The sequence below is a fragment of the Saccopteryx bilineata genome, chromosome 11 (assembly GCF_036850765.1).
Source record: "Saccopteryx bilineata isolate mSacBil1 chromosome 11, mSacBil1_pri_phased_curated, whole genome shotgun sequence".
Classification (NCBI taxonomy): domain Eukaryota; kingdom Metazoa; phylum Chordata; class Mammalia; order Chiroptera; family Emballonuridae; genus Saccopteryx; species Saccopteryx bilineata.
The window spans coordinates 36,183,567-36,195,570 of record NC_089500.1 but is presented as its reverse complement, the minus strand read 5'-3'; the positions used below and the strand labels follow the sequence as shown (position 1 = coordinate 36,195,570).

Here is a 12,004-nt window from a genome sequence, read left to right as displayed (position 1 = left end):
TAAATGCATGACAGTAAGTGTGTATTTAGAAAAAAACATATAGGTTGTTCGGGCTATCTGGGTCACTAGGTACTCTCCCTTTTCTTTTGCATCCTTCCATGTGCATCTCTCCAAAAGCACTATGCTTCATGAAGACAAGAAAATTCTTTTCAAAAAAGAATGAATGTTCAAACTTTTTAAAACTCTTCTACTTTGTCTTTCCTTGATACCTCACACTCCTAGTTCTATCTACCTTTTGAATATCTCTTTTTCAGACTCCTTCAATGGTTCCTTTCACAGGCTGTATCTCCTGCCAGAATCTCCAAATCTATTCTCACATACACAACATAATGTAGAGGAGGCAGAATCGATACTAACTGCCATTTATTAGCTGAGTGTCCTTGGGCAAGTTCAACTCTAAGTTTCAGTCTCTTCATCTGTAAAATATAGATAATAATAGTACCCACCATTTTACAGGCTTAAGATTAAACGAGCAAGTAAACTATTTTGGCACAGTGACAAATGCTGAACACTTAATAAATGTTAATTATTACTATTAATGTTGTGCCATAAACATACCAGGACTAGTACTACTTACACTTCAACAACATAAAAGACAAAATTGCAACTTATCTTCCAACTCATGCATGTTACATAGAAAAGTCAGAATCATCTTCCTGAAAAACAACTTGAATCATGTCAAGGCTGTTTGTAAATATTCAGTAACTCCCCATTTACTACATAACTTTTAGCTACAGCTCTAAAATAAGAAGTGTTAAGGCTCCCCATACTGATTTCTCTCAAACCATCTTTCCAAATTTACCACCCTATACTTTTCACATTCTCAATCCCCCAAACCTAGCCTGGCCTCTATTCCCTTTCTCTAGTAAGACTGCATCCAAAATAGTCTTCCTTCCAATCACAATTTCTGATTGTCTTCATGCCTTCAAATCCCAACCACTTTTCTCTCAAGATCTATTCCCCAAACATCCCATAAAACTCCCTGACTACTTCTGGACCAGTTCAGTTCATAGTATCACTATAGGTAATGAGTTCTAATAGAACTCACTATGTGTACAAAAACTACTCCTTTTCTTCCCTAGACTATTAAACAGTTTGTGTTTTACCTACTTAACACTGAAAGTTCTAAATGGTTAACCTCTGGTTTAACAGTAGCTAAGGTTAGATGTTCCCACAACACCCTCACCCTCAATAAAAACATGTAGCCTCAACATTACATACAACAAATTCCTAGCCAAAATCTAAACAAAATAGAAAAAAAAGGATGTCATAAAAGAAGGTTACCTCCATCCTGTCTCTGGCTATATTAATTTGATTTGGGAACTTAAATGAAAGACAAAGAACCATTTATATCCAATAATAATATTAATGCCAAATTTACTTCTGAGTGGAAAGAATATAAATATTCTAGTCACCTACTTGCAGATATCCCTGTACGTCTGGATTGCTGTGTCCATGTAGTGTGCAGGGTATGGCCTAGGTGCTCCTGGCTGAAGGAAAGCTGACACTGCTGCCATTTCCTAGAGGAAAAGACATTATTTATACTATTTGAAACGAAAGAAATAGTCCTGTAGTTTAGCATTTTAGCATTCAGGAAGCATAAAAACAAAATGAAATTTACCTGGATGTTTAATACATGTACATATATAAATTTCATAGCCTAATGCAGACTTGAAAAATATATTTATATGCTTTTAATTTTTGAATTCTCTAATCAAATTCCAAAGTCTGTCATTCAGTATTTAAATGAGATTTTCAAGAAGACCTGGTGAATACTCTAGTTAGGGCATATGCTACTACCAACTCAGTCTGGCTTAAGATTTCTGCTACAAACACCTCCCTATTTTTCCCTATTTCTCAGTAAGTAGAGAATAGACCAATGATAGGATCATTCAGACAGAGACAAAGTACATTTCTTTCCAACTGTTGACATCAAAATGTGAAAATAGAGTTCACAACAATTTGCACTATATATATTTTAAACTATTTTCACACTAATTTATATCCTGTATCTGAACAAAAGGCACAAAGATCATTCCTTAGACCTATATTACTACCAATTTTCTAGGTCTTTTTATTTCATTTTCAAAACCCATTTTTTTTGCCAATGTCCAACTTCAGTTAATAACTCAAATAATATAAATAATGCTAAAAGACTTAGGAAGATTAAAATACAAGTTTGGTTTTCTTAGTAAAATGTCCTACTCTGTCCATACTTGTGCTCTCATATAGATCAAGTTTGAGTAAAAATTTAACTAGAAAAAAAATAAAATCTTCACAAATTAAGGGGGAAAACTGTTAATGCCAATCCACTTTTAGGATGAATAAATGTATTTCTCAACAAAATTTTTTAAAACACACACAAACAAAAGTAATTTAATTATCTAAATTATTTAACTGGGATACGAGTAAAGACATTAACATGACAAGACTATGAGTTCCATGACAGTATGAACTGTACTTCTGTATTCTTATCACCCAGCAATGTCTGCTCCAATATTTATTGAACGTAATAAAACTGTATTATATCCAAATAATCTACATCTCTGAGGGTTTTTTTTTTCTATTAATTTGAGGGAGGAGGGATACAAGGGGGGAGGGAGAGGGGGAGGCGAAGAGGAAGAGGAGGAGAGGGTAAAGGTGAAGGGGAGAGGGAGAGAAGGGGAGAGGAAAGGGGGAGAGGGTAAAAGGAGAGGAAGAGAGGGGGAGAGGAGGAGAGGGGCAGAGGGAGGGAGAGAGAGACACATCAACTTGTTGTTCCACTTAGCTGTGCACTCATTGGTTGCTTCTTATATGTGCCCCGACCAGAGATCGAACCCAAGGCCTCAGCGCACTGGGACTGAGGCTCTATTCACTGACCATCCGGCCAGGGCTGTTGAAACACATTTTCTTAACTAGTTTATATTTTTTTTGAGAAAGGCAGGGAAAAAGAGACAAGAACATCAAGCTGCTCTATGTGCCCTGACCAGGGAACTGAACTGGCAACCTCTGTGCCAGGACAACACTCCAACCAACCAAGCTATCCAGCAAGGGTTTTATTTATTGATTTTGAGAGAGAGAGAGAGAGAGAGAGAGAGAGAGAGAGGAGGGAAGGGAAGGGAAGGGAAGCAGTCACGTGTTTTACCACTCAGTTGTGCATTTTTTGGTTGCTTCCCATGTGTTCCCTGACTGGGGATCGAATCCGCAACCTTGCTGTTTATGGACAAAGCTCTTAACCATCTGAGCAAACCAGCCTGGGCCAACTAGTTTATATTTTAATACACATAATGAATTTTCATATGGTTCCATACTGCATAAAAAATACCAAATATATTGACTATACACTGTACTGTACTAAAACATACACATTTACTATTAATGTTTTTGTGTTCTGGTTACAAAAATGCATACGTTTTAAGAGGACTGTTTCAACTTTATTTTTCCCCAAGGGCTTATTTTTAGAGTTTTTACAGACTATAGGATTTTTTACACACAATGTTACAACAAATATGCTTTTATTTTCCAGTGCTAAACAATTTTCTCTTGTATAGCCACTACTAATATCTTCATCTAAATGAATTAAATGCAGTATTTTTCATATTGTAGATAAAAATGAAAAACTTAAGTGCCATAAAACCACAGAAATTTTCTGCCATATTTTTAGAAGGTATTACCTATAGAAAAACATTCAGCTTGCAGGTACATTATGGAAAATTTAATAACTGTAAATTTATACCTATGTTATAAGGTATTAATGAAATAACATTAAAGTACGTGATTTCATATTAGCTTACATTAGATGGCTATAATAAAAGATCAGAGATATATAACTGAGAGCACTTATGTAATTTTTCAAACACTTGAAGACAGCGTATTTTCCATTCCTAAACAAGATGGTTAAAAAGTTAACTTTCTCATGAAAATATTGTAGAAATAAAAAAATATAATTTTGCTATTTTAGCTTCATATTTTTAAGTTACCCATTTTAATTTTACATATGCATAGTATTTAAAAAAAAGCAAAACAAAAGCAATTAAACAAGAGTCTACAAGATAACTACCCAATGCTGTATTTAGAATTTTTATACATTTGTTCTTCATACATCTGTTTATAAGCTTAGCTGTTTTGAAGATTAAATAGACAGTAACAGTGCTAGTTTTTCTAAACACAGGAAACATGATACATATATTCACGACAACTTCAAAAATACTAAAAGTATAGAAAATTCTTTCTAAAACACCTAGGTTTACCAATCAATTTCAAAAACTGACAGAGTCAATGCTTACACTTACACACACACACACACACACACACACACCCCTGGCCAGGTAGCTCAGTTGATCAGAGCATCATCTTAATGTATCAAGACTGTGGGTTCAATCCTAGTCAAGGCACATAAAAGAATCAACCAATAAATGTATAAATAAGTGGAAAATAAACTAATGTTTCCTTCTTCCTCTCTCTCTCTAAAATCAATACACTTTGTATATAGTAACTGAAATTCAAATTCAATTTTGAAAAAATACACAAACATTAGAAGGTACCAATCAAAATTAAGAAATTAACCCTAGCCCTGGTCCGTTGGCTCAGCAGTAGAGTGTCGGCCCGGCATGTAGAAGTCCAGGGTTTGATTCCCAGCCAGAGCACATAGGAGAAGCACCAGCTGCTTCTCCACCCTTCCCCCTCTCCTTTCTCTCTACCTCTCTCTTCCCCTCCCGCAGCCAAGGCTCCACTGGAGCAAAGTTGGCCCAGGCGCTGAGGACGGCTCCATGGCCTCCACCTCAGGCGCTAGAGTGGCTCCGGCAGAAACAGAACAATGCCCCAGATGGGCAGAGCATCACCCCCTGGTGAGCATGCCAGGTGGATCCCGGTCGGGCGCATGCAGGAGTCTGTCTATCTGCCTCTCACTTCAGAAAAATACAAAAATAAAAATAAAAAAAGAAATCAACACTCATATATTCAAGTTTATATGCTTTAGTTGAAGGAAAATCCATCAATTCAGCTAAACTAATTCAAAACCTATGCAATATTATATGCTCTTTGAGCATAAATTTGCCCCTAGGTATTTTTTTTTGCCATTTCACAACAGAAATTTCTACAATACATCTTATGGTAGCCAAAGTAAATTATAATATACAGAATACCAACCAAGGCACCAGCTGCGTAAAGCATTGCTTGATCATTAAGAAAATCCTTCTTTGCAGTATGATAGCAGTTATAAGCCAGATCATAATGCTGCACCAAGAAACATAAGTCAGCCATTTTCCTGATTTGAAGCTCTGGTGCTTCTGGTGGATACCTATAAATACAAAGTACGTTAAGAAAGTACTATGCAATTTATGACCCCTAAAACATTAAATATATATATTATAAAATGTTTACCAGCTGCTTAACTGCCTAGAACATGAGAAAAACTGATCCTGTTTTACAAAAATCGTATCTCCAAGGAGAGAGTATCGTATCTCAAAGCAATGTGGAAATAGTTATACCTATATTTATATAATTAATAATCCTATACTGAGAACTTCTTGACAACAGCCAAGCTCTCTCTCCATGGTCAAGTTATGGAGTAAATGGTTTATTCCAGTTATATATATACCCAGAAAAAAATAATTAAATTCCAAATTGGGTTAACTTGACTTTCCCTTAAAACAGGATTTTAAATCAAAGAAAAATTCTAAATACAGGCTGTCTTAGAATTACAAGACCACCATATGTTACCATGGAAGAGTCATTAATGAACACCTCATCTAACTCCATCTTTTTAGATAGGGAAACATTAGAAAACTGACAGTTATCTTCTATAATTTTAGATGTCCAATTATTTAAAAGTTTTCTAAATTAATATAATTTACCTACAGTCATTGTTCTTATCTTCCTGAATTTTGACTACTATGAAAGTTAAGAAAGTGAAGAAATAGTCTTTAACCAGGCATCATATATTCAAATACTAGAGTTAAACACTGGAAAAACAAAAAAGATGATTCACTCACAGTAATCCAGATGTATTTTTCAGGTCATTAATGCTCTTTTCTGGAACTTTACTGCCACTAAACCATTTTTTAGTTGCAGAAAATAGAGATCGACTCAAACCTTTTCTTGATATTAGCTAGGAGAAATGATTAAATATGTTGACAAATGACAACATAATATTTTTCTTTTACATACAAAAGAAAAATAAGTAAAAGCTTTAATAGTGAGCAAATGTTCATTTTAACAACACTGATTTTTTTTTTAAACTGTCCCATATGCTGGCAAAATTCCTGTTGAAAATGAATAAACCTCTTCTGAGATTTAATAGAATTTTATTAGAGATAGTAATGTTAGTAAATTAACATTGACCTATCTTTTTCAAAAAACTTCAAATACTTTAAATTACTTATACTACTATATTCTCAAGTTTACTACTTACTGAAATTTTAAAAATACTAATCTAAAAACTTAAATCTTACCTGATCATTTAATTGCCTAATTGTTTTCTCTATATGTGGCAAAAGGCCCCGAAATGTAAATTCTTGTATAAACTGTCGAATTCTATCATGATCAGTAAGGGTTAAACATGCACCATGAATAATTCCAGTATTTGTTTTCTTTGTTTCGTGTAATGATGAAGCAGACTTGACATGATCTGGGCCATCAATGCTGTTAGAAGAGTCACTGGATGGATCCAGTTGAAGTGGATGAACTCTAAAGTTATTTGGTAGGCCATCTACTGAAAAACAGATCTTTCTTTTACACTCGGAATGCAACAATAACTACTACTTCCTATACTGCTAAAAAAAAAAAATAGTGTTGGAATCCTATAAATCTTTCATCTTTTTCCCTTTAAAATTATAGGGCGTGGGTTAATACTTATTATACATACTAGAAAATTTAAAATTCATGTAAATAAATAAAAAAAATACAGTTTTTAAATATAAAGAATTGCTTTCAAATAGCACAATGAAGCTATAGAAAAAGTTATAATAAAAAAATTTAAGCTATCCCTATTGTCAAAACTGTAATTTAAAATATAAAAACTCAAAATCATGTAAATTTTAGAAATAATTGATGCTGTATATATTTTCTCTAGCTTTCTACAAAACTTTTAAAATTATTCTTATATAACAAATTTTAAATGTCAAACAAAAACAAACTCAAATGCCTCAACAAAATCTTCAGAAGAAAAGCTAACCGTCCATTATCTTTTCTATTATGAAAACTCCCCCTTCATTAATCTAAAGTTTAGCATGCTTTGACAACAGTGCATATTTTCAATCAAAAGAAAAATTTAGAGCCTGACCAGGCAGTGGCACAGTGGATACAGTGTCGGACTGGGACATGGAGGACCCAGGTTTGAAACCCCAAGGTCGCCAGTTTGAGCGCAGGCTCATCTGGTTCGAGCAAAGTTCTCCAGCTTGAGCTCGAGGTCGCTGGCTTGAGCAAGGGGTCACTCAGTCTGCTGTAGCCCCAGGTCAAGGCACATATGAGAAAGCAATCAGTGAACAACTAAGATGCCACAGCAAGGAATTGATGCTTCTCATCTCTCTCCCTTCCTGTCTGTCTGTCCCCATCTGTCCTTCTCTCTATCACACACCCACAAAAAAAAAAAAAGAAAAAAATTTAGAGAAAATATATCAAGACCTTTGACTTCGTTATCTAATCCATCCAATGAAAGCAAGTTACTATCAGAATTCTTATTTGAAGTTACAGTACAAGGACCATCTTCATATGATTCCTATCAACACAAAATGAGAAGCATTAGTACTTATATTTAATCATGGTTAAGTTTAACACTAATCCATCAACAAGTAGGGTTGCTCTGCTAACTATAAGCCTCGTTTATTTGCCACGGCAAGAATCTTTTCTTCAAATCCTCCAAATTCTTCACTTTTTCCATGTATCTTTTTCTAGCACTCCAGTCCACATCTACCATATTCTTAAATTCCCTTTCATATTCAATCTATTACCCTAATTATTCTGAATTCAAATTATCTCTTCTCAGTTTATCTGTTTACATGTGATAAGTATATGAAGATATGAATATCTGGCTATGTGTCTAAGGAAGGCATAATGGTAAGAGAGATGGAATACTAGAGTCAAAATGGGGGAAAAAAAGAGAGACGATATGGAATCTCCTAGTCATGAACCCAGTGTCAACAGGTTGAAGTGCAGATTGAATATATCACAATGTTTTGGGAAAATATCCTATGCAATGTTTATTTGTACAAAGGCACTGGTTTCTCAGTCAACAAAGAAAACAAACTAAAAATACCCAGACTAGTCTATGAGACCAGTAAGTATGAGGTATTATTCTGAGTGCCACACCTTGCGGGAAATATATAAAGTAGAACTTAAAAGTGATCACAACAAAGAAACAGTTGGAAACCACCCTTTAAGAAAAATTTGAAAAAATTGGGTATATTTAGCCTGAAAAAATTTAAGTGCCATTCTCTTATATTTTGAAGGTTGTCTTAACAGAAAACTGATAAGAATCTTCACAAACTGAAGAATACAAAGGGAAAAAAAGTTTTGGTTGATCCTCAAACTGTTCAGACATGAAAAGGGTCACTTGAGAAGACAGTGTATACTTAACAGATGAAGTCATTCATAGGTTCAAAGGAAATTAAACCATTAGAAGACACATGGATCTGATAATCTTTAAACTATCCTCCAATCCTAGGCTTCTAGGGTTGTAAACTATAGAATTGCTGATACCTCTGGTCTTCTGTTAAAAGTTCTCAAACTGAACAATCTAACATTGACCTTCTCAATCCTTAGATGGCTGAGCTCTAAACTAAGTATTTCAATACTGTTCCTATCCTGAGTGTGGCTCTGAAGGACCATTTTAAAAAACAGAGCCCCTTCAGGTCCAATTGGTTCTTTTCTTCTCACTTTCCCACAGCATTATCTTAAAGGTCAGCAATCATCTCAACATTAAAATATCAATATAGCACTACATATGGATCAAAAATTCCATAAATAAAATAGGAAAATAAGCCAAATAAGCAAGATTATTAAATATTTATAGAACATCAAAAGTTACAAACACTATAATTGACATTTTTAAAAATAATACATTAAGAGTACATGATGTAGTTTAATTGTACAAAATATAAATACATTTTCCATTTACTTAAGAAATACCACTTCTAAACAAAAAACTGTCAACTCTTGATTATCTGAACTCATCTTAGAAACTTGTCATTTGACGATCAAGTGGCATACAATGCTGTCTTAAAAATTTGACATTATAAAACCATACAGAAACCTATTCTAGCCAAGAGACAACGGTTAACATTAGTCTAGAATTCTAAATTTAGAAAACAGATTAGGAAGAAACAACACTTCCAGAAAATTCAGAAGGAAAGGGTATCGGAGGAAAGTTAGGGAAAAAAGCCCACCCACCTAAAAAAGTATGAGCTCCAAAAGGTGGCCATAAGTACAGCATGTTGAAGGAAGGAAGGCAACCCCAGAGCATGTGAATAATAAAGAATTGACTGTAAGCAATCATAATGAATTAAGGGTACAAGTCATAAATTCTATTCTCGATATGTCTAGCCAATTTAATTCAAATTGTAATTCACTTTTCATCTTTTAAGAAAAAAGATCAATTGACAGATATTATGCACCTGAAAGGAGTACACATAAGGGATTATTAGTAGTGACAAACAGCTTTCGAACCATTGATTTAAGAGCTCACATGGTGATGGATGAAAACCAGCCAGATTCCAGAATAAATAGTATTAATTCTACTAGGTAAACCAAGACATAAATAATCCTACAGTGATACCATTATGTCATAAGACTGAAATAAAGCATTTTATTTTGCTTCACTGTTGTTTTTACATATACCTGGTTTTGAATACTATTTTTCTGAAGATACTGACTCCAAGGATCTGGTATCTGTTCATCTGATGCTCGATTAGATGTTCGAGAATTAATTTTAAGTAAATAGCAACCCTGAGTTCCATATTTTTGTTTCATTTCTTCATAAATGGATTCAGCTCTAAATTAAAAAATAGAAACAAGTTTGTAGTAAATGAGGAACAGACCTTAGGCAATAAAAAATACTAAAATAATACAAAAACAATGCAAAAATAATCCCCTTAGGGACAGAACAGAAAATTAGACATGGAATAATTTTAAAATGAAAACAAAGATCATGATCTTAACTGAAATTTAGCTAGCTTGGATAAAGTGTTTCCAAAGTGTGTTTCATGGAATAAAATTTTGCAAGCTACTCCTATGTTATTCAAAGAGAGTTCTGGTGGTCAAACTAATTTGGGAATTGCATTAAACAAAGTCAGCTTCCTTGCAGCAAACCATAACTAAGTCTTCCATTTGCTAATGTGCAGTATCAATTTCCAAAGAGCAGCTGCAAACTTATAGATCAATAATTCAACTCTTAGGATTTCAGGACATATTACTTTGGGAAATTCTTAGAGAATAAACATTTATTGAAAAACCTAAGTGCTAAAATATAGCACCTAAAAACTTACAAAACATCTTTCACTACCAGTTTACTCTTCACTTAGCTGTCTCCAAAGGAACACAGTACAGAGGAAGGAAAGAGAAAACTTGAGAAGAGTAGCCACAGTATTTATTATATAAAATCCATCCATTTTTTTCTTGCAAAATTTTATAGCTACATATATGACCTATAATCAGATATAACAAAAAGCATTTTGATTTCCATACTTCATGTTAACTAAACTTCCTAGTTTATGGGAGATAACATACTTCAAATGATAAAATAGCCTAAAAAGCAAACAGTACATTTTGATGGAAAATGAAATTTTGGTAATTAGAGCTAATCTAGTTTACACAGTATTTTTTTTTTTTATTCAATCAGCCATCTGGCACCAAAAAAAAAAAGAAAAAGAACAAAAAAGAAAACCTGGAAAATCTTATATTCAAATTGCTACCACTACACAAATAATAAGTCTACCATAAAATTAAATTTAATCACATTAAGGCTAGATAAGTAAAATAGTTATATATTTATATAAATATAAGTATACATGTATGCATATACACTCAAGAACAATAAACTAAACTTCTGCTCACTTTACCAATGATACTGCTAAACATAAGAATCACTGATCTAATATTTGAATTACCACTTGAATATCCTAGCAGATACGTAACATATTTAACTGATAGAAACTAATCTTAACAGCCAGTTCAAATTATTTCTTTTCATTATCCTAATACAGACTTTTATGATTTCAAAAACTCCTAAAGATTAGCAATACTCAAAGTAATTTTTTGGTTTTATAGAGGAAAATTTATTAAAAAGATGGTCTGTGCTCAAAACAAGGGCAAGAAATAATTATTGATATCATTTGAGACATCAGAAAAGTATGAAACAAAAGATTAATTGGATATACATCTTGAATCAAAAGTCAAAGTAAACTTCACAGGTGTAAAGCTGCTTTTAATGTTATCTTATTTTTCAAGAACTTATTTTTAAAGATAAACTAGCTAGCCTTACCAGGTGGTGGCGCACTGAATAGAACGCTGGACTGGGATGCGGAGGACCCAGGTTCAAGACCCTGAGGTCGCCAGCTTGAGCGCGGGCTCATCTGGCTTGAGCTAAAAGCTCACAAGCTTGGACCTAAGGTCACTGGCTTGAGCAAGGGATTACTCGGTTTGCTACAGCCCCACGGTCAAGGCACATATGAGAAAGCAATCAATGAGCAACTAAGGTGTCACAACGAAAAACTAATGATTGATGCTTCTCATCTCTCTCCATTCCTGTCTGTCTGTCCCTATCTATCCCTCTCTCTTTTTCTCTCTGTCTCTGTAAAAAAAAAAAAAAAAAGTATAAGCTAGCTATACACTTATCTTAAAGATAAAAAGGACTATAGTATATTACTAATAACGAGTAAAAGGGAACATAAGACAGAAATGTTTTCATGTTTTTGAGGTTGTGAAAAACATCAAGGTTAAAAATATAAAGTGACAAGAGAGAGGAGTGAAAAATGAAGTGACTGTAAGCAACGAGGAAGTGAAAATTTAGAGAAAAACTGGGAAGGAGAAA

The 12,004-nt window shown here is 33.7% G+C and overlaps 1 protein-coding gene across 5 annotated transcripts in view; it reads right to left on the bottom strand.

Moving 5' to 3' along the window:
- The window catches only part of TRAPPC8 (trafficking protein particle complex subunit 8), an 81,081-nt gene that overhangs the window by 53,132 nt on the left and 15,945 nt on the right, over positions 1 to 12,004 (bottom strand). For 3 of the 5 annotated variants that reach the window (XM_066247602.1, XM_066247604.1, XM_066247605.1), the window contains exons 5-10: positions 9,814 to 9,967; positions 7,603 to 7,696; positions 6,432 to 6,691; positions 5,973 to 6,088; positions 5,128 to 5,278; positions 1,420 to 1,520 (exon numbers count right to left, since the gene is read on the bottom strand). In XM_066247602.1, the coding sequence (XP_066103699.1) occupies positions 1,420 to 1,520; positions 5,128 to 5,278; positions 5,973 to 6,088; positions 6,432 to 6,691; positions 7,603 to 7,696; positions 9,814 to 9,967 (876 nt within the window). The remainder of the gene's footprint in view (positions 1 to 1,419; positions 1,521 to 5,127; positions 5,279 to 5,972; positions 6,089 to 6,431; positions 6,692 to 7,602; positions 7,697 to 9,813; positions 9,968 to 12,004) is intronic. The other 2 variants (XM_066247603.1, XM_066247606.1) reach the window with 1 other exon arrangement.